The 24,056-nt window shown below is 37.5% G+C and overlaps 2 protein-coding genes across 3 annotated transcripts in view; both read right to left on the bottom strand.

Annotated features, from left to right (window-relative positions):
• The window catches only part of VWC2L (von Willebrand factor C domain containing 2 like), a 147,010-nt gene extending 146,226 nt beyond the window's left edge, over positions 1 to 784 (bottom strand). For both annotated transcript variants that reach the window (XM_070423300.1, XM_070423301.1), the window contains exon 1: positions 294 to 784. The gene's annotated coding sequence lies outside the window, so the exon portion shown is untranslated. The remainder of the gene's footprint in view (positions 1 to 293) is intronic.
• An 878-nt stretch (positions 785 to 1,662) lies between these two features.
• Positions 1,663 to 24,056, bottom strand: part of SPAG16 (sperm associated antigen 16) — a 612,125-nt gene continuing 589,731 nt past the window's right edge. Inside the window, exon 16 of the mRNA XM_070423299.1 lies at positions 1,663 to 1,958. Within this exon, the coding sequence (XP_070279400.1) occupies positions 1,783 to 1,958 (176 nt within the window). The 3' untranslated portion in view covers positions 1,663 to 1,782. The remainder of the gene's footprint in view (positions 1,959 to 24,056) is intronic.

Below are 24,056 nucleotides of genomic sequence, written 5' to 3'. Positions count from 1 at the left end.
AACATGGTTTTCTTTTTAATATAATAAAGTTCTTAAGCTATTAAAAAAAATTCCCCTTCATAACTGAGCTGCTTTAGTGCAGTTTAAGGCACTATTTAAGATAAAAATATTAGAGAAATCCAATAAAATATTTATCTGAAGATTTTTAATAAGCAAGCAAACATTGCTGAATGGAAGAACACTTTCCAGCTAAACTTTCTCCTCCCCTCCCCACATTGCTACATATCATTTAAAACGACTGCATTTATTTCTTTGAGAAAACAAACATAACTCATGTCATAAGATACACTTACCTAATCACTCTGGAGGTTAATAGTGGTGATGGGGGTCATAGACCAATATGAACTAAAAGATCAGGTATGTTTTAGAAAAGCAGTTCCTCTTTAATTGTCCAAAGAACGCATTTTCAGGCTTGAATTAAAGGCAATCCATTCTCTCTACCTCTCATTTCAAACCACAGTCAAGAAGCAGTCTCCCGCCCTTCCGGAGAGAAATACAGCAGACACACATAAGAAATATGCTTTGGACCTGTCTCCAAAATTCAAAGCAAGAAGCAATGCTGGTCCTGTAGAAATCCAGACTCAAGTAGCAGAATCATGTTGAACTTGTTTTTAGCATTTTCTCAGATCCTTCTATGAAATTTCCCGGCTGATTACGCCTCCTCCACACATGAGTTCACTTACACAGTGTTTGCTACGGCAGTAGAGGTGATTTGGCTAGGCTCGGTGGATCACAAACAGCAACAGCATGCTGTCGCTTAAAACCCGCTCCGCTGGCAACGGCATCAGCATCATCCACAATATGTTGCTCGAATCCCTTCTTACACACCAGAAAATACTAACTGTGGACGTGAAGGAAAGGAGCAACTTTAGCTGGGTTTCTGCATCACTGAGAGCAGTTTGCAGACTGCTGATTTGGAGCTCATTCTGCCGGCAGCCGGGAATTCCTCAGCACCACGGACAGCGCCAACTGGCTTCTGAGCCCATCAGGGTCGAAATCCCGAGCTGCTTCTTTAGACCAGGCTGGTGTTCTCTAAGCAGTAGCACTTTATACAGCTGATGCATGCACGGGGCAGGGGGGTGGGGGATTGGGGGTTGGGGGGGGCACTTTACGTGCGAGATACTTATTTACTTATTTGCATTGAATTACAATAGAAAATAAACATTGTAATTACACTTAATGCATTCTTGGATGGGCTGCAGTGATGAAAGTTCGGGAAGAGCCTTGCATTTAGATTTAAACCAGCTGCAGTCTCTGATTATTATTAATAGATAAAGCATAACGGTTGTCAAAGAATCTTCAAAAATGTATGCCCTCCAATTCTAATTGACTCTTCAGTTGAAGAAACATGTTCCCTGTGCTACATGGTTAAACTCCAGGTCTTCCTGAAGCTTAAATTTGATTTTTTTAAAAGTAGCCTGGTTCTCCTGCAGTTTGTTCTCTAACATTCAAAATCAATCTCCTGTAATTCATCTAGTCTGTCATTAGGCGTCATTGTAAAGCTGTTTCTTCCAAACCTCTAGCAAAAATGCTCTGTTTCTAAAATCTTATCAAAATAAGAGAAGAAGAAAAAAGAGACGCAGACACAAATAAATGAACAGAAAGTTTTGTTTTTTTATTGGTAACAGTATGAGCATTAAAATATATATTCAAAGCATGTTTTAAAGCAAATTGTAAATGTTACCTGCTCGCATACTTAATCAGGTATTTACTGGACTGGGACTACATGAGGCATTTCCAAGCCTTAAAGGGAAAGCCCTCTGCAGTGGGATATGCTGCCCGTCAAGACCATACTCGAACAGTGCCATCACAGCCTCCGGAAAACAGACTCTCTCCATCATGAGAAAACACCACTGTGTGAGCTTCATTCTCATGGCCCACCAATTTGTAAATCTGCCCTGATTGAAGATCTAGCAAATGAATAACGCCACTGCCACTCGCCTGAGCTAATACTCGACCTGGAGGGAGAGAGAAGAGAGGGAGAGAGGAGAGAGAAGAGGAGAATATCAAAGTTTTATTTCCTCAGTCACAGTTTATAAGCAATAAGATATATAGTTTTGCATTAAAAAATTTTAATGTTGCCATAATTGCAGCTGTCCCACTCCTCCCTCCCTTTTCCCACCTCCACCCACTCCCACCTCCCACCTCCCACCTCCCACCTCCCACCTCCTTTGGCCTTTACCAAACTATTGTCCATACCCATGGGTATGCATATATGTTCTTTAGCTGACCCCTTCACCTTTTTTAAAATATGTTTTTATTGATTTCAGAGAGGAAGGGAGAGGGAGAGAGAGAGATAGAAACATCAATGATGAGAAAGAATCATTGATCAACTTCCTCCTGCATGCCCCCTACTGGGGATGGAGCCTGCATCCTGGGCATGTGCCCTGATCAGGAATCGAACCATGACCTCCTGGTTCATAGGTAAATGCTCAACCACTGAGCCAAGCCAGCCAGGCTTCCTTCACCTTCTTTATTCAGTCACCCGCATCCCCCTCCCCTTGGGCATCGGCCAGTTTGTTCCATATATACATGCTTCTGATTCCATTTTGTTCCTTAGTTTTGTTCATTAGATTCCACATATTAGTGAGATCAATATATATTTTGCTTTAATTTTAATTCAACAAACTTGTTTTGTGTTAGATACCAGTCATTAAATATGAACTAAGTCCTGAATGTATAGAAAATAATTCCAGTCAAAATTAAGACATGTGAATGATTAAATTATAAAAATTTAAAATGAAAAAGTAAAACCTAATGTGTTACTGACTTTATATGCAGAGGTCATCAAATGCTCTGCTAGTCTCCTTAAATTTTAGATTAATAAATAATATTGAGGAGATGAGGTTGAAAGCACTAAGCAACACAGATTTCCTTTTAAAAAACACAAGCTTCAAATATATCCCTGGCAAAGATATACACATATATAGTGTATAATTTATTTATATTTTAAAATTTGTATTATATGTAAGCTCTTTTATTATAATTATACTAAATTGTTACTTAAGACTATAATAATACAGTTATTCTTTAAAAACTGTGACACAACAAATTTCTTTGGAGTTGAAGTGAAAATACCTCCATTTTAAAGATAACTTTGGTTTTTATTACTCTAATTTAAAATTAAAAATTTAGTTAAATTTTTGTTACATAGGGAACTAAATGCAACACAAAGTATACTCATGATTTTCATACCATATTTTTATGAGCGGATAATTTTGTTATAGGAAAAATATATCAGTAATTCAATTCTAACTACTTTTATTTTTAAAAATTCAGTAGCAAACTATCAGGAAATGTGGAGGTAAGTAAAATAATAGATTATGTTTACATAAGTTCAGTACATGGGTTAAACAAATATAATATTAGTACAATTCATGGGATTATCTAATACAACTTAAAAGGCATATAGTACCATTTTAGTAAACATTTAAAATTCATTAAATTCAACATGCTAGATACTAGATTTAGTTATATAACATGGATAATTTCATATAATCCCTATAACAATCTAATAATAAAAAATAATAGTAACTCTATTATATAGATGAAAAAAGAGAGGTTTGGAAAAATTAAGAAACCTGCCTATGGCAGAAGCTAGCATTTAATCATAAGCACTTTGACTTATGTTTTCCACATCCAGGTAGCATTGTTATCAATGATGACTTCCTGACAAATTATAAGTAGGTGATATATTGTGAAAATAGAATTTGTCTATCCCATGATGAAATTCTATATGATAGCACCATAGAGTCACAGTGAAATATTTAATCACAATCTATACTAAAAATTGTCATGGATATTTCTAAGACAGAGAAAAGTTATAAAACGAAAGCTAACCATGATAAATATAGCTTATTTGCAAACCTTTATAACTACTGGGCTTCTTCATCTAGAACAAAGCCTGACACAGCAAAGATCCTTAGGATGGATTAAAGTGTCCAAAGCAGCAGATGTGAATATTTATTATAAACTCTCTTCTACAAAGTCTTTGCTGACAGAAGCATTGCATATGGATTTCACTTCCTGCCTCTACACGCAATAGCTGCTTGTGACTTTTCTAAGAATAAAACAACTTTTTTCTTTGTAGTCTTCATATTATGGCTAGGAAGGGGGTAAATATTATTTACTATTTTTGAAACCAAATAGAATCAAAGCCCATAAAGAAAAGTGAAAGAGTTAACATTAAATCATTATCTTTTGTTCAATTCAAATCTGTAAAAATTATAATTAGAAATAATTATAAAGATTCTTGATGATTTCCAAAAGTTTGTGTAATAAAATGGAGGAAATGATATTGGAATTTAATGATAAGATTATATAACTCAGCAGCACAGCCTCATGTGTTTTACAAAACGTCTTTGCTAGAACAGACTTGAGTCAGCAAGTTTATGGTAAGGTTTTTCAGGTTTACTTGAACTAGGGGTATAAATTCACAACCATGTTTAATTTTACTGAAAGTATAATGCATTAAGGTGAACATGGCCCTGAACTTAAGTGTAAGAAGACCCAGAACTCACCTCCTCCCATGAACATAACAAATTTACACCTACATATAAAACAATTCCTCCTGAAGAACTAAGGGCTGAATAGCTTCTGCACATGAAATGAGAGAGGAACCACATAGAGAAGGGTAGGAGAGATGGAGACATGAAAATCATGGGGACCCCACTCCCACATGTGACTTGTAGTAGGGGGAAATATTCCTGAGGGGACTTGCAGACAGACTCACCCATTCTAGGGTATTAAAGAGCTCTTAGACTAAGCATGAAAAGATTCCATTTACTGCCAAATAGGTAGAGAACTGCAGGGACGTTCAGCATGTGTGGAAACTCTCTAGGACCAGAGGTATTTGTGAGCCCCATTATTTACAAACAGAATCACAGCTCATAAAGAAAAGTGAAATCATTATCATTAAATCATTATCTTTTGTTCCTGGGTAGTGTGGGTGGAGCTTGGTCCAAGCCCTCTAACCACCCTGCAAGGTCTCCAACAACATGCCATGGCCATCTCGGCCAGCACTTGCTGCAGCCCCAGCCAGCTGGTTCACCAGAGTGGCCCAGGAGGCACACACACCCACTTACATTACAACTGGCATGAAAAAATCCACCCAGCATCCACAAAAAGGTTGCTCCTATTCAAGTCAATGCTTTCAAGATTGGAAGAGAAAGCTGTTTCATCTAATACAGAGAAACAAACATAGAAAGTAAAATAAAATGAAAAGGCAAAGCAATATGTTACAAATTAAAGAACAAGAGAAAAAATACAAAAACAGAGTAAAAACCCCTAATGAAATGGAGATAACTAATTTGTCTGATAAAGAATTCCAAGTAATAGTCTTAAGGCTGCTCATCAAATTTGGGAGAAGAAAAGAGACACTATGTGAGAGCATCAACAAAGAGTTAGAATGTATAATACAAACCAATCAGAGCTGAAAATATAATAACTGAAATTATATATATATATAAAACTAGAGGGAATAAATAGCAGGTAAATAATACAGAAGAATAGATTAGTGGCCCGGAAGACAAAATAGTGGAGATCACCCAATCAGAAAAGAAAAAAAGAAGAAAGGAATTTTTAAAAATGAGGATAGTTTAAGGGACCTTAATGGCTGAAAACTTTCCTAAACTTCCAAACAAGATGAACTCAAAGAGACACACACCAAGACATATTGTAATTAAAATGGAAAAATTAAAGAGGGAATATTGAAGGCAGCAAAGCTATAGTAATGAAAATAGTATGGAGTCAGCACAAACAAACAAAAAACAGACACATAGATCAATGGAACAGAATAGGAATCCAAGAAATAAACCCTCACTTAGAAGATCAATTAATGTATGACAAGAGGCAAGAACATAGAATAGAGAAATGACAATGTTTTTAATAAATGGTATTGAGAAAAGATACATACAAATTAAAATAAATCTGGACCACTTTCTTACACCATATACAAAAATAAACTAAAAATGGACTAAAGGCTTAAATGCAACATCTGAAACCATGAACTTCCTAGAAGAAAACCTAGGCAGTAAGCTCTGATACTGATCTCAACACTATTTATTTTTTTAAACATTTTATTTGATTTCAGAGAGGAAGGGAGAGGGAGCAAGAGATAGAAACATCAATGATGAGAAACAATCATTGATTGGTTGCCTCCTGCATACCCCACACTGGGGATCAAGCCTGCAATATGGGCATGGGCCCTACCAGGAATTGAACCTACCTCCTGGTTCATAGGTTGATGCTCAACCACTGAGCAACACCAGCCTGGCACAGCACTATTTTTTTTTGAATATGTCTCCTTGTTCATGAGCAACTAAAGCAAAAATAAACAAATAGACTGCATGAAACTAAAAAGCTTTTGTGTAGCAAAGGAAACCATCTATATATATAAAAGGCTAATATGCAAAGTGTCCCCTCAGGAGTTCGACCAGGAGACCGGGAGTTCGATCACTCGCTATGACATGTGCTGACCACCAGGGGGTAGCATGAAATGAAGGGAGGCCTCAGCTGGCAGCCGGCAGCTGGTTGCCCGGGAAGGGAGGCGCTGGCTGGCAACTAGAAGGCCCCAATCGGCCCTGATCACCTGCCAGGCCTAGAGACCCTACTTGTGCATGAATTTCATGCACCGGGTCTCTAGTCAACAAAATAAAAAGATAAACCTGCTGATTGAAAGAATATATTTGCAAATGACATATCCAATAAGGAATTAATACCCCAAATTCAAGATGGGGGCATACAGTTATGAATACATGAAACACAGCATTTATTTGTTTGCTGTTATTTATTAACTAGGGGCCCAGTGCACAAAATTCATGCATTGGTAGGGTCCCTAGCAGCTGCCAGCTGCCAGCCGGGGCCTCCCTCCCTTCTCCCGGCCAGCCCCACCCCCTGGTTGAACTTCTGGACAGCTTCTGGTCGAGGGGAAAATTTGCATACTACACTTTTATTATATAGGATTATTGTATTATTTTCCATAGGAACAACTGTAAACCTACTTTTGTCCTACCCTGTATATAAAGAACTCAAGCAACTCAATATCAAAAAAATATCCAATTAAAAAATGGGCAGAGGTCCTGGCTTGTGTGGCTCAGTTGGCTGGAGTGTTGTTCCGTACATTGAACGGTCACGGGTTCAATTCCTTAACTCCAGGTCAGGGCACATAGCCAGGTTGTGGGTTTGATCCCCAGTCAGGGTGATAGGGGAGGCAACCTATCAATGTTTCTCTGTCACATTGGTATTTCTCTCTCTCCCTCTCCTTTCCAATCTCTCTAAAATCAATTAAAAACAAACAAACATATCCTCAAGTGGGGATTTAAAAAAATGGACAGAGGGCCTGAAAAGACATTTCTTCAAAGGAGATATACATTATTATACACATGAAAAGATGTTCAACATCACTAATCATCAAGATAATCAAATCAAAATCACAATGAAATATCACCTCACACCACTTAGAATGGCTATTATAAAAAAGTCAACAGATGAGTGTTGGAGAGGATGTATAGGAATGGGAACCCTACTTGTGCATGAATTTCATGCACTGTTGATAGGATTGTAAATTGGTGCAGCCACTATAGAAAACAGTGTATGGAGGCACCTCAAAAAATAAAATAAAAATAAAACTATTCTATAATGCAATAATTTCACTTTTGGTTATTTGGGGGGAAAATAAAACACTAATTTGAAGGTATATGCACCTCTGTGTTAATTGCAGCATTATTTATAGTAGCCAAGATATGGAAGCAAACCAGGTATCTATCAATATATGAATAAATAAAGAAGATGTGGTATATATAATAGAATATTATTCAGCAATAAAAATATACATAATCTTGCCATTTGTGACAACATAAATGGACTTAGAGGTTATTATGTTAAATGAAATAAGTCAGGTAGAAAAATTGTACCTAATTGCTAACTAAAAAAACTCATATCCCTTCCCATATCTCAGGAAAATTATTTTTCTAGTTCTTCCATTTCTATTTCAAATACTAAATTGTCTTTTTTTCCAGATTCCAAAGGGCATTATTTCATTTATCCCATGTTCTCCCTCTCCATCCTCAACCCAAGTTGTATCCATTCTTCTTTACTAATTTTCTATAACCTTTCCATTTCCAACTGTTATGTCTACAATATTAAAATCCTTAACTTTGGATGTCAGGACAATTGAAATGATGCCCCAAATGATTTTTTTTTTGTTAGAATGTCTTTATTTTTAAGTCTACCTATATTAATTTCTAAGGTGTTACTTCAATTATGTCACTCCCATCCTGAAATACCACAACTTTGAATAGAACAACAAAAGCAGCAGCAGCAACAATAAACCCTGTTTAAGACCCAAACAAAACAGATGAGATAAACTGACCTGCCCCAAATAAGAAAACGTATTCATGGCAGTTGTAGAACCTGGGTGAATTAGATTTTGATCCCCAAATTGTTCCTTTTTTTTTTCCCCATTCCCCTCTCACACTGAATAATGGTCCTAGTGCTCATAGAATTTACTTACCCAAGTACACTCTTATGTGTGAGCCCTGTGTTCATCAAATAATTTTCCATTACTTGTTGAATATATTTTTCACTTCTCCGAGTTTGGTTTGTTACTCCTATTATTCCTTTTGAAATATTTTCCTTAGCTGTCTCCTTGATTCCTAACTATATCTTCCTAAAGAAAAACCACTTACTTATTAAATCGCAGTTCAAAATGACCTTCTTCAGTAAGTCAGTATAAGGCATCCCAAGTGATCTTCCTCTTTTGAACATATTTTTGCATTTTATTCATACAATCCATGTGCTAATAGGATGACATATATAATAGTTAACTATGTGTTTGTCCTTCCTGCTTAAATTTGTAATTACTCAGCACAGGGGCTAGGCCATATTTTGCCCTCCCCCAAGCTTAGCACACTGGCTGTTGTAGTCAATACTCAATAGAAATAGAAACAGTTTTCACAACTCTCTTTTTAAGTGCTATTATTTGCCAAGTACTATCCCAAGCCCTTTATACACATTGTCTCATTTTATCCTTACAACATCCTTATGGGGTAGCTGTATACCTGCGCTATCCATTATAGCAGCTATGACTCACACATGGCTATTGGGAACTTAAAATGCAGCTAGTGCAAACTGAAATGTGCTATAATTCTAAAATGCCCTCCAGAATTTGAAGACTTGATATGAAAAAATGTATTAATAACTTTTATATTGATTACATATGCGATATTATTTTGGATATATTGCATTCAATAATATACATTTTATAATTTCCCTGCTTTTTGAAAACGTAGCTAGTAAAAATGTAAGATTATCTATGCAGTTCACATTATATTTCAATTGGGCAAAGCTAGCACATTCCCTGCTTCACAGAGGAGGAACATGAGGCTTAGAGAGATAAAAGCAACTTCTCCAGGGCCACACAGATTATAAGTAGGGGAGTCTGGATTTGAGGCTGGTCTGACTCCAAAAAGTCATGCTCTTATCCTCTGCGTCACACCTTAATACCTCCGGATGAATTGTTATTGATTGGCTCAATGTCGTTTCTCCCACTGTGATTAAGCTGCCCTCACTAAAATATAGCATGAGTCAGAGTAAACATCTCTTGGGTGTGCAGTTCTAGTTCCCAGCTGAATCTTTGCCTGCCCCTAGAAATACTTTAAAATTAATTTCTACTTAAGTACAAGAAATATTTCAAAAATTTAACTTCTATGGTTACCCTAATAGCACTTATTGACTCTGAGAGTCTTACTGTGCAATTAGCTTTCTGGAAATACACAAATTGTTCATGAAAAAAGAAACAGTTTTGTTTGGTTAAAATATTTCAATGTGCCCAGCTGGCTGGTGTGGTTCAATGGTTGAGCACTGACCTATGAACCAGGAGGTCACAGTTCAATTCCTGGTCAGGTCATATGCCCGAGTTGCGGGCTTGATTCCCCAGTGTGAGGCATGTAGGAGGCAGCAGATGAATGATTCGGTCTCATCATTGATGTTTCTATCTCTCTCTCCCTCTCTGAGATCAATAAAAAATATTAAAAATAGAGTTCAACTTAATTTATTTTACATTAAAGATTCCTTCAGAAAAGGACAAAATTAAATTGTTAAACTAAAATTAATGATTTAAGATAGAGATATTGGGACCTCAGTTGCCAATATGACAATTCATATTCCCTGATATTCAAAATAAAAATTATGAGATGAATGAAAACTTTTGGTCAATTTTTACGAAGATACTGGTTCCGTAACACATTCCATGGTGGTGTATTCATTGGACAAAATAATGTCATTTTGTAATGGAACATCTAGAGAAGGAAAACTGTGAGTGTAGGTTATGAAATTTGCTAACTCATGTTGACAGGAATCTTTGAGTATTTTTTTTTTTTGTTATTGGAGGAGTAATTCACAATGCTAGTTAATGTATCAAGAGTTAGAAGTTGAGATTTTTGGAAAATTTCTTAATTTGTCTAATAGCACTTGTTCAATGAGCCATCAGTTGCCATCACTGCTAACCAAGGCAACTGTGGATACATATATTGTTTGTGTCAACGATGAACAGAGTCCTATTTAATCAGACTTCAGTAGAGGCTGGATCTAATGACATTGTTTAGAAAATTAATTTAGAAATAAACTTTTCTTATTACTTTATCTCTATACACTTAACATATATATTAACAAGAAGGTCACAAAATTCACTTACATGTTAGCTCTTGTTATAAAAATATAATTTCCCAGCAATATTATGAATCAACACTTGGCTAAAAGTATGCTGTTTTCTACTACTTATACCATCAGGAATAGCATCATTGTGAATTAAATGGAATTGTTATAAGAAATAGAAGCAGACTCAAAACTTTAAGCTTATTCTAAACAATAAAATGTGAGTTAAATACATCTTATATTTCTCATTAAAATAACTTCAGTGATTTCTTATGATTATGAATTCTTTGATTAAATATTAAGCAATGCATTCCCCCAAGAAAACAAAAACACCCATTTTATGTTTCATTCAAATTAGTCTCATAGGACAGATCATAGGAATTTTTTTATCACAAATACACAAGAATGAAGTCTAGAACAATTGTGTGCCATATATGAAATTACATATCAAAGAGGAAAAGAGAGTCTTTGATCAATAAGGAAATGATTTTTATACACATCAGAAGCAATTTGAAGCAATTCTCTTGATCAATATAGATAGGCAGAAATGCTTCTCAGCATTTATTACCTGTGGAGAGCATTATTGATTAATTCTATTGATTTTTAGAATGCATGTGAAGAGGCATCTGTTGTTTCTTTAAAAGATGCCCCAAAATGAAACTATTTAAGTTTTGAGGATTTGCATTAATGGCTCAACCTGAGTCATTACTCAGAATTTCAAAAACACCATTGAAAGAGATGTGAAATTTGATTTAGTTTATTTTGCATCCCATCACTTGATCAATACATTTCTGAAAAAGAAATAGATTACTTGGACATTTAACTTGCTTGAGTGCTTAAGTGCTACAACAATTTTAAAACTTTTTCAGTATTTTTACTATGTACACACTTAAGGGTCTTAACTTTTCTATTGTAGGTAGTACTGCTTGAGCAAAGATTAACTGGTGTCAAAGTATAAATATAGGTAAAAAAGAAATGTACTTCAAATATCTCTGGGTAGAAACTCATGTCTTAAACATGACAATGGAGAGAGCTTCAATATCTTGTTTGAGGAGTCAAGCATATAGGTTTATCTTACTTAGAATTAGATAATATGGTCAATGGATACAACAAACAGGTTGAAGATAAAAACCTACCATTATTTAAACTACGGATGTTACTTATTGAGTTACCCACAGAATATGCTTCATATGTTTGCCAAGAAACAGTTTTAAACAAATACAGTGATTATTTTTTGTCTTCCATGTGAAATCCACTCTTGTTTAGGAAGGCAGCTCTTTGATAGTGCAGAAATTCCTAAACTTTAGCAGGTAAATAAATCCAAAAAGTGCCTTCCCTTGCTAGGAATAAAACTTTTGGTCTTATCACATGTAGTTTTTAAAGTATGTTCCTCTTATTAGGAGAACACAAATGAATGTTTTCTTGAGCAGATACTTTTCTACATGAGCTATCTTCTGAATATTACAGAAACCCTTTGTGAAATGCACCTAAAGTCCTAAAAATGTTCTAATTGTTGAATTTATTTAGAATATAAAACACCACCTGCGTTCATTAAGAAATCCTGGTAGACATGTTTCCTAACTTGATCCTCATCTCTGCAGCTGAACAGTGTTGAAATAATATTTATTCAGGGACCCCATGCACCTGGAGCTATGCAAAAACTTCAGAAAAGCTTTGGCTGATGTCAGCAGAAAACCCATTTTCAGTTCAGTTCTGGGGATCAGCTGAGCTAAGGTAAAGTGTGCTTCATAGTCTGTGATAGCTCTTCCCATTATACATGAGTAGAGACAGCCCTGGAGGCTTATATTTTATACCACAAGTTTAATGAAAACTTTAATTTTTTAATCTTATTATAGTAATAAAACCACCTGTAGCATTTTTCATTTTTCACTATTCAAACCATAACATTTACTACATTTTAAGACTCAAAAATGTAGAATTCTAGTATTTTAGAAGTTTTTCTCTTCACGAACAGTCCTGTCAACATTAACTTCATTACAGAGGAATCCCCCTTCCTGGGTGTGGCGCTTTGTCAGTGGGGAAGAAAACAGTGTCAGCTTTTGTTAGTTATTGGTGAGGGGGTGAATTATTATAATCACATCCTTATTTTTTTTATTTTATTGTTTAAAGTATTACAAATAGTAGTACATATGTCTCCTTTTTTTCCTCATTGACCTCCCCCTGGCTCATGCCCTCAGCCCTCTGCCCCCCAGTGTCTTGCGTCCATTGGTTATGCTTATATGCATGCATACAAGTCCTTTGGTTGATCTATTTTCAGAACTTCATTCTTCCCCACTGCAGGACAGCATAGTCCATTGATAAAGTTGGCTCAATAATAAATCAGCACCACCAAACCACTAATAGTTACAGTACAAAAGATGTAAATATGTGAGAAAAGAATTAGAGTCCAGATGATACTGACTATCCACCCAAAGAGGAAAAGAATGGCTGGAGCCATCAGATGTGTGAGTCTTGTACGAGTTTGTAGGAGCTAAATTAGTTCAAATAGTGTTATCTGCTGATGCTTAGAAAATCACCAAATTCTCTGAAATTATAGGGAGATTAGCCTAAATTTCACATCTTTAGTAATTCATTACCTGAGGAAATACAAAGGCCTAACACTTAATTGATATTTTACCTTCAAAATGATTTCAAGTGGTTGATAAAAGATAAAACCACTAGTTTCCATTTATTGAGTATCTGCTTTTTCCTGAATGTTTTGTATTATATAATACTAGAGGCCCGGTGAACAAAAATTTGTGCACTGGGGGGGGGGGGGGGGGAGGTCCCCAGCCCAGCCTGTGCCCTCTCGCAGTCTGGGACCCCTCGGGAGATAACGACCCGCTGGCTTAGGCCTGCTCCCGGGTGGCAGAGGGCAGGCCCAATCCCTAAGTGCAGCCCCTGGTCAGGCTCAGACCAGAGCCGATTGGGGAGTTGGGGTGCCGCCCCCTGTCATGCACAGAGCAGGGCGGATCAGGGGGTTGGGGCGCTGCACCCTGTCACACTCAGAGCAGGGCCAATGGGGAGGCTATGGCTCTACCCTGTCACACATAGAGCAAGGCCCGTGGAGGGGGGTTGGGGCACCATCCTCTATCACCCACAGAACAGGGCCGATCAGGGGGATGGGGTGCCACCGCTGTCACACTCGGGGCAGGGCCGATGGAGAGGTTATGGCTCTACCATGTCACACACAGAGCAGGGCCCGTGGGGGCGGGGGTGGGAGGTTGGGGCGCCACACCCTGTCACACACAGAGCCCCAGGGCAATCAGGGGATTGGGGAACTCCCCCCTATCAGGCACAGAGCAGGGCTGATCAGGGGGTTGGGGTGCCTTCCCCTGTCACGAACAGAGCAGGGCAGATAGGGAGGTTGTGGCCCCACCCCCTGTCACACACAGAGCTGCACAGATCATGGGGTTTGGGCTCTGCCCCCTGTCACGCTGATCCCGATGCCGGGAGCCTCGCTGCTCCGCTGATCCCGGTGCTGGAAGGCATATTACCCTTTTACTATATAGGATAGAGGTCTGGTGCATGGGTGGGGGCCGGCTGGTTTGCCCTGAAGGGTGTCCTGGATCAGGGTGGGGGTCCCCACTGGGGTGCCTGGCCAGTCTGGGTGAGGGGCTGAGGGCTGTTTTCCGGGTGGCGAGTGACTGGAGCTCCCAACCACTCCTTGTTTTCTTTTTTTTATTTATTTTATTCTGGGCCAGCTTTAGCTCTGAGGCCTCGCTGCTGAAAACATTGATACAATGTTTCGGTCCGGCTGGGTTTCAGTCCGGCTGGTTTCTGGGGTTTTGTTTAGCTTCTTATTTGCAACATAGTACATAGTTGTTTAGAGTTGCAACTGAGAGGCCGGCAAGTGAGGCAGGGAACGCTGGAGTCCGCAGCAAGCAAGCCTCATGCTCGCTTCAGTGCCTAGCTGCCGGCCGCCATCTTGGCTGACAGTTAATTTGCATATACTCACTGATTAGCCAATGAAAAGGGTAGCGGTCATACGCTAATTACCATGTTTCTCTTTTATTAGTGTAGATTTTCAATCACATGTGAGGAAAACATTATTTTCATTTTATAGATGAGATATTGAAACAGAGAAATTAAGGAACTTCTTCAAGATAACAGATCTAGTAAGAGCCAAAATGACAACCCAAGATTGTTTTCTTTCTATTCTATAGTCTGGGGAGAAAGGAAAGTACTTACACCAGAAAGCTAAGTTAATATGTCTGCTACATTAAATACATTTAGATTAAATCATAATTCTGTGAAAGAATCTTTATGGGAATCTAAGGTAATATTCCAGTATATTGTATTCTAATGACCTGGCTTTGTACCTCAGAAAATTTAAAGCAAAATGTAATTAGTTTGCTCTTTACTCCCTCCGTCACACTTTCTTGCTCTTACCCTCTTAATCCAATATTCCATTTGTATCAGATGGGCATTTGCTAAAAGCTAGGAGATACTTTGAGATTAAGGGCACTGATGACTCCTTGGGGTAAAAATGAGACACAAACGATTTAGAGATGTACATGAGACAAAAATGGCAAAGTTGATATTACAATTAATTGAAAAAACAGTTTTAATTTATCTTAGTAGATGAAATATTTGGACATTTTTCAATTGTAAGAGAAAGAAAATCAACTCAAAGTGGCAAAGAAAAATATAGTTTAACAATATCCTATATAATAAAAGCTAATATGCTAAGTGTCCGGTTGTCGCATCATCCTTTCAACCAATCAAAGCGTAATATGCTAATGAATGTTAAGGCCACTCAACCGTTTGCTATGACGTGCACTGATCACCCAGGGGGCAGATACTCCGACTGGTAGGTTAGCTTGCTACTGGGGTCTGGCTGATCAGGACTGAGTGAGTCGGGCCGGACATGCCCTGGAGCATTCCCACTGCCCCTCCCCTGCTGGCCAACCTCCTGCGTCCCTCCCCAGCCCTGATCATGCACAGGTGGAGGTCCTCAGCCTGGCCTGTACCCTCTCGCAATCTGAGACCCTTTGGGGGATGTCGGAGAGCCAATTTCAGCCATATCCCACAGACTAGGCTGAGGGACCCCACTGGTGCATGAATTCATGCACCAGGCCTCTAGTATATTTATAACCTAGAAATACACATAGACTGAAATCAGAACTAATTCGACCAACAAGTTGGAATGATGTTATAAGAGCACATCTCTCTCTCCTCAGCTCTGCGAATTCACTCTTAGGTGGTTTCTCTCCACATGAGATCATAGCAGGGTCAGGTGCATAGCCTCTCAAATTCAGCATCTGGAGAGAAGACCTCTATTGCCCAGCAGTTTTATATTGGGTAAAAATTGTCCCTCATTGGCTAGGTTGGCCATGGGTTATCCCTGAATCAATTACTACGGTTGGCATGTGGGAGGGGTGATGGACCAGGCCAGGACTGAGTGCCCACTACAACTGAGAGTACACAGAGACCCAAAGGGAGATCAAGTTATTGTTATAGTCCAACTGGTATGGCTCAGTGGTTGAGCATCAACCTATGAACCAGGAGTCACAGTTCTATTCCTGGTCAGGGCACATGCCCAGGTTGTGGGTTTGATTCCCAGAGTGGGGCATGCAGGAGGAAGCCAATCAATGATTCTCTCTCATCATTGATGTCTCTCTCTCTCTCTCTCTCTCTCTCTCCTCCCTTCCCCTCTGATATCAATAAAAAATATATTTTAAAAAGGAGATACTGTTATCAAAGAGGAATGGAAACATTGCATGAAAACAAAGAAACAAAGAAACAAACCCTACTTCAGACAGTCATCCTGGTATGCAAAACCAGAGCCAATGTTTGCATTAGAAAAAAAAAAGTCACATTCTAGACCACTGAAACTGTTTCACTTTCCTTTTTTTTTTTTTTTTTCCAATTTGGCAATTCATTCATTCCATAATCTTGCCTCCTAAAAGATGTTTATGTAAATAAACTTCATTTGGCTTGAACAAAATAATCATGATGGTTTCTTAGTAAACAAAAGCCAGTGTTTGGGGTCTTTTGATTTATTGTGAGAGTAAAAAAATGCAGATAAATTCCAAGTAAAATTTCAGGGAAGATGGGGATAAAGTGAGAATTACAGTTGCAAAGGAAAAGAAAGCACCAAATACCTGTGTGACAAGCAATCTGTGTTAGGAAATGAAAAGTATTCCATAAATTAACTAGATACTATGATTATTAATATCTGAATAGAATTCATAAATGCCGCCAAAAGAAACACCATTCCAGCTAGTTATATTGACTTTCCATTGTTAGAGAATAAAATTGTTAAATCTCTAAAATCATAAATAACTGTTTTTATAAGGCTTTTTAATAATCTCAGTATTTTCAGGAAAAATTACCATAAGAAAACTGTATTTTAAGGGCTCCTTTATCAGATTGATATATTTTAAGTTTCAGTGACAATCTTTCATATGTTAAAAAGACCTAGACGTGGTTCTGCATACTAAAAAAAAATATTGCAGTTATCTATAAAGTAGAGACCATTTTTCAGAAATAAGATATAAAAACATATAAAGGTTATTTATTGAAATAATTATCTTTAAAAAATTATATCATTTTTGCTGTAGTCAACGTTTAAACTTATATATATATATATCCTTTCAAAATTGCTTAAGAATAAAACATGAAAATGTGATGGAAAGGGATTGATGAAACAAAATTGACAAGATAATGATAGTTGTTGAGTGTGGATGATGAATAAATGGGGTTTGTTATACTATTTTATTCATTGTTATGTATGTTTGGAAAATTATATTCAAAGTTCCAAAATATTATTCATAAATCAGCATCATTAATATGCAGTAATTTCTTATATTTAGAACTAAAATACGTTTATTATTAAAGAGATGTACACATTCTTCTAGAACTAAGTATATATATAAAATGTGTCTAAGTAATTATGTTAGCAGTAGAGTCAGTAGTGATAACTAAAAATGCTAAATATAACAATGTGTTAGAAAAACAGACTTGAAACCTAGATGAGAGTAACAGAACATTTTCAATTATAATTTAAGAAGCAAAATACATATAATTTAAAATGATGTTATTAAGTGCTGGAAAGTAGGCACTGTAATGTCTTCTTAAAGTCTTTAACTCATAAGTAATTCTGTGTGAACCACACTATATGATTTTTTAAATATTTGACTCACTTAAATAAAGTACTAAAGTTTGTATACTGGTGTAGGGAGCAGTTATTTACCCAGAATTGATAGTAATAATCCATGCTCATATTGAAAAATAATTACGGCTCAAACTCAAAAATTACATTCCTAGAATTATCACTGTAAAGCCCCAACTGGACTTTATAAAAAGGAAAGGCATAGAAAGGGAAGGGAAAGCCAGGGAAGGGAAGGGAAGGAAAGGAAAGGAAAGGAGAAATTATTGCCTATCTACATAGGCAGCTTGTTACTATAGAAGCTAAAAAATACAAATATTTTCATTGGAAGAATGTTATTCATCATAACGAGAAAACATTAAAAACACAGAGTGAATTTCCTGGCCCACACTCTATGAACAGGCCAATGGTAGTGCCCAAATACAGCGGATAATTGTTCCACCATCTGCTTCCCATTGATTACACAGCCCTGGTCGTACATTTCCTCTGACTAGAGAGAGATTCCATTATAAAAATTAAACATAATTTGGTCTTTCTAAATTAGGAGTCTCTTTGAAATAGCACACTATTAGCCTTTTAAAACATTTTTTAGAGCAAGTCTAAACATTAAATATCTTTCTCTTTTTTCCTGGGAACTCATCATTATCTTCAATATTTCTCATGTAGAACATTTTCCTGTTCTTGTTTTTTTTTGTTTTGTTTTGTTTTTTGTTTTTGTTTTTGTTTTTTTTGCTTCACATTATAAAATTTGTAAGACACGAGGAAGCTAAAATATTCTCAGTTTCAATTAAGTGCTAACATGTCTCTGAACATATATAGGGTCTTGTTTAATCCTGCACAGAAAACAGATGAACATTTGGACAAAAATGACCCTATGATATGAATGCCAACTTATTTTACTGGGTAACTGTTCTGTAATTTGGGCAAAAATATTCATAGAAATATTTTACCCTTTTGCTAGACTTAAACATACTAATTCTCATCTATTGCATACTTAATCCAACCAATACATTCTATTTTATTATTCCATGAACTAGTAAAAAGGGAAAAAATTATTTTTATTCATTTCTTGAACCAAACTTTTCTATCTGGTGATAGAAAGGATAAGGCAAAATGAAGCCAAATCTTGCGTAGTCCCTTCAGGGGCTGGCAGCCAAAGAGCAGGACATAATAGTAGGAAAACTGTACTTATAACATTCAACCAAGACAGGGATAAGCAAGCCACAAGCCATCTGAGATTCATGCAAATGTCCTCAATCGAATTTTAAAAAGAGAGTTTGGCAGACTCTGTCCATGTGAGATAGTTGCATTTAAAATTAATTTTAATTGAGGAGATATATAACGTGGTTAAAAAAATCAACAAGTTCTATAAGTTTATAATGAAAAATAGCACTTTTCTGCCTTAAATCATCTCATACTACAAAGGCCCATTCCCAGACACACCTAACCTTTAGTTGCTTTTTTTGATACTTGCCTCTATGCCTCTATTTGAATAATACTATGTGCCATTGAATATTGGAAAGTTGCTAAGGAAATATATGTATATTTTTTTAATCCTCAAATGAGGATATGCTTTTCATTGATGAGAGAGAGAGAGAGAAGGAGAAGGAGAAGGAGAAGGAGAAGGAGAAGGAGAAGGAGAAGGAGAAGAAGAAGGAGAAGAAGAAGAAGAAGAAGAAGAAGAAGAAGAAGAAGAAGAAGAAGAAGAAGAAAAAGGAAGAAAGAAAGAAAGAAAGAAAGAAAGAAAGAAAGAAAGAAAGAAAGAAAGAAAGAAAGAAAGAAAGAAAGAAAGAAAGAAATCAGGTGCTTCCTATATGCTCCCCAACCAGGGATCAAACCCGCAGCCCAGGTATGTGCCTTGGAATCAAACCAGGAATCAAACACCTTTTGGTATACGGGATGATGCTCTAACCAATGGAGCCACACTAGCCAGGGCGAGACTAAATCTTAAAATTTCTCATCACACACTAAAAATTTGTAACTATCTGAGGTGATAAATGTTTACTAAAATTTTGTGCTAATCATTTAGCAATATATACATATATCAAATCATTATGTTCTACAGTTTAAACTGATACAATGTTATATGTCAATTAAAAAAACTGGGGGAAAATAAAATTTAATTAAATAAATAAAATAGAAATTCCTTGGTCAGAAGAAAAAAAAAATATTTGGTCCTGGCCAGTGTGGTTCAGTTGGTTGGGCTTCGTCCTGTATACTGCACAGTTGCTGGTTTGATGCTGGGTTAGGGCACACGCCTGGTTTGCTTGCTAGATCCTCGGTGTGGGGCATGAAGGAGGCAGCAGATTGATGTTTCACTCTCACATGGATATTTCTCTCTCTCTCCTTCTGCCTTCCTCTCTCTCTAAAAATCAATTAAAAAATATTTTGGTCTGAAATCTCTGCTCCTAACCATATGCTTACATCCTGTTTAAGCTTAGGTCATGGTTTTGCCATCTTTGATGTGATGATAGTGTCTTGTTTAGATCTTAAGAGCTCCCAAAAGCCACCGTGTCTAAAGCCCAGATTTCTAATCAAGTACCTTCCTCAGCTGACTGACCACTACCTCAGGAATATCTCTGGGCTTTGCTCTGCACTTGCTTCATGCCTGCTTCTCATGGAGCATTCCTTGTCTCTGTCGAGTAGTTTCATATGTGGGCTGTCTTTTTTTGGCAGCTCAATTTTGGACCCTTGTTTGGAGTCTGACTGGCTCTCACGGGAACAGTGCTTCTGGTAGCATTCCTCTCAGCTCCACACATTCCACCCAGTGTGACATCAGCACCATGACCAATGCTCTCCTCTAGACCAAGGTTGTGTTCCCGGACCATCACCTGCCTCTCCCGTTTCAGCCAGAGGGAATGACGATGCTCTCCTGTCACTCTAGCTGGGTGGTGTTGGATTTTAACTTCCCCTTGAATTAAATATTTTTAGTGATATTTAATTCAGCATTCAGAATATGACTGTTTTTCATCAATTTATACTCAAAGTGAGCCTGCGATAAAATGGGAGCAGGGTGGCGTAGAATAGTCAGTTGTTTGGCTATCCAGGAAGCCAAGTTTAATTTTAGCCTGGAGAGAATTTGAAATCATTATAATTAGATGAGTGTTAAAGCCCACAAGCGAAAAGGACTCCTTTTTTTAAAAGCACACCCATTCATTTAGCATCAATTCACAACTAGCAGTTCATTCCCCCAAATGCTCTATCTCTTAGCATTCTTGCAGAGTTAGAGTAAAATATTTCTGGAGGAGTTCACATAGCTTGGAAGTAGGTTATTGCTGGAGGTTTGAAATAGACACTATAATTACTTGAATATCCATAGAAATGTAAGAAATACAAACTGTATATGGGTTCGCGGAGAGGAAGATTATATTGTCTCATACATTTCATTTGTGGTACAGAATAATGAGATAGTTGATTTAGAATGATTGCAAGGTACCCTGCACAGTGTTGGACCTCAACACGAATGCTGGGCAATAACCATTCCTGAGCGTAGGCCCCAAGGTTAATTTGAAGTGCACTGCAGAAAAATAGACAATCATTTCACAGTCACTTCAATATTCTGCATAAGTTCTGCTCCAGTCCCGACTAATGCCCTGACTGAAAAATGTCAAGATGATGGTCTGAGGTATCTTGAAAAACAGATGAGAAAATATGACTGGCAGTTTAGTCTCCTGCCCGTGCAAAGAACTCAAAGGTGGTTTTGTAAGATTTAGAAAAAAATAGATGAGAAAAGGGAGCTTTGGAATTTCTAGTAGTAAATGAAAGCAAGGATTCTTCTTTTAACGGAAGCATGTTATTGTCAACGGTGGCATCTCTGTTAAGCTTGTTCTTTTACCTTAACACCCCTGTTACTGTCAGCTCTCGGGTTTGTCATACCCACGGCTCTGACAGGACAAACATTCCACTGTAAAACCTGTCAGGGAGGCCAGGCGATTTCCCCCCTCTCCCGACGTGTGCTGCTCTTTAATATCAGCCTGTCAAACACCTAAGAGAGAGGCACCTGCTTTTGTGCTTGGCGCTGAGGCTGGGGCGACCACCACGCATGCTGTGATCATTAGCCTCACACTGCTATGGAATTCAGTCCTTGGGAACCATAGAATCCGCAGCTGGAAAATGCTGTTGGCATAAGCGTACCATGTCAGTTAGACTGCACATAGATTGGTGCAACTATTTTTAAAAACATTTCTTTTCTGGTGTGAACCTCCTTTAATTTCTCTTTATGATAAGTTGTTTCGAAATACGTATTGAGTGTTCCTCTACCACAATCAAATGGAACCTGCATAGAAGTGAAGGTCAATATTTTTGGCTTGCCTTGCATTAATAGTCTATTTGTGTGGGTTTTATATGCGTCAGCATTCATCTTAAGTTTGCCTTCTCTAAGGAGGGATGGTCCTCTTGGTTTCAGACGGTGAGTGGTTTAAGTGATTTCAGGTGGGTACACTGGAAAAATCTTTTATTTACTAAAGATGGTTTTCCTGGCACCCCGTTTGTCGGTCACTGAGCTTTTGTGTTCTCTCTTCCTATGATTCTTCTGTGGCAAGAATCATGAGAGGCCTGGGGAGGGAGCAGACTGTTAATATAAGGGAGGTTCTCATAAAAGAATGTGGCTAATTTTGTAACAAATACAACAGACTATCTAAAACCAGTATAGTCACCCCAGGAGGGTGTAGGTTTGCCCCAAAGGCAGATGCTGAATTCCCTCTTTGGAATGCCCTCAGAGTGAACAGCGGCCCATGCTTTTATTCTCTACTCTGTAAGTTATGTTTTAGTTTTTAAAATTAAAAAAATTGCACATCATCACATTAATAATGCAAATAAACAAAAGTATCTAGAATAAAAGTGATCACAACTCTCCCACTACCCACAGCACACATCTTTCCTTAACCCTGGGCTTAATTTCCCCTTGGTTAGGCTAATTTTAATAATGTGTTTTATTTAACTGCATCCTTTTCATCTCCTCATAAAAAATATATACAAAACATATGGTGGCTTTAATTTTTTAGGAGAATGTGAAGATCATGTATATACTCTTTAACTGGTTCTTTTTCCTTTAAAAATATATCATGGACATGGGCCAGGTTTACATGATCTCTAAAGCCCCTCTCTTGTATGGGATCCTTCCAGGATCCTGGAGATTTTGCAATTCATAACTCTGTTTGTTTGTTTTTTCTTAAAGAGGGCCCCTGACATTTTATGTGGCAGGCTCCTCAAAGTCTGGATGTATTCCCTGTTGGACATCTTTCTAGGCCAGTAGATCTGGACTATGTACCTCCTTTTTGTTCTAGCATTCTCACAAATATGAATCTCCAACAGGAAAGAATTGCCAAATATACAAAGAAATATACACAAGGATCATGGTAGCAATTTTAAGATATCAAATATATGACAACAACCTGACTTTTCACTGATGGAAAAAGTTACAATGAAGGTCCAACTGTTATCAGAGAATTGCACTGGTGGAATTTCTCCATTGCTAGTGGAAGTGAGGTTCTTACGATAGCTTGAGAAAAAGAATTTTATAAGACTCCTACCTGATAATGAGTGATTTTTATTTGCATAGAGTTACAGCCTTTGGTTTGCAAAGTCCCATTTCCCTTAAACCAGTCCTGGAAAATGTGCAGCTGGGGCTTCAGTAGAGCGAGGAGGAGCCTGGAAGGATCTCATACAAGTGAGAGGCCTTAGGGATCATCATTCATTTATCTCATGGTAAACCTGTCCATGTCCATGATATATTATTAAAAGGGGAAGAATACTCATGTGGGCGAGTGCAGTGCGTGAGAGCCTACAAGCCAGGAAGTAGGCGCCGGTAGCAGGAGCACAAGCAAGAGCAAGAGAGCCAAGAGAGAGAACTCCCTGTGTTTAGGAGTTTAGGTATCAAATCTTCCTGTGCTCGCAGTGGCCATGCCTACACACCTATTCTGGCCAATGTCCTGTCCCAAGGCATGTCTGACAGGCAAGCACCCTTTCTACATCATCCACTTTACTGGGCATGTGTTTAAGCTGCAGCTTCCCTTTGCTCCTTTCCAGTTATTTTTTTTTAATTAATTAATTTATTTTTATTGATGAAGGCATTACATGTGTGTCCTTATCTCACTGGGTTAAATCACAGCAGTATCAGAACCATACTTTGGAAGATGGTATGTGCTTTTGCATTTTCTAAGTGATAGTAAATTGTTGGTTTCTAAGGATGAATTTGATATTTTGAAGATATCAAAAGATATTGGAGTCTGGCAGAAAGTAGAGAAGCGATTGGAATAGTATTACCTTTGGTTTAAAATTAGAGAGTGAA

The sequence above is a fragment of the Myotis yumanensis genome, unplaced genomic scaffold (genome assembly GCF_028538775.1).
Source record: "Myotis yumanensis isolate MYYU_CA2020_CCGP unplaced genomic scaffold, mMyoYum1.0.hap1 SCAF_8, whole genome shotgun sequence".
Taxonomy (NCBI): domain Eukaryota; kingdom Metazoa; phylum Chordata; class Mammalia; order Chiroptera; family Vespertilionidae; genus Myotis; species Myotis yumanensis.
Note: the sequence above shows the minus strand (reverse complement) of the source record. Positions and strands in the feature narration are given on the sequence as shown.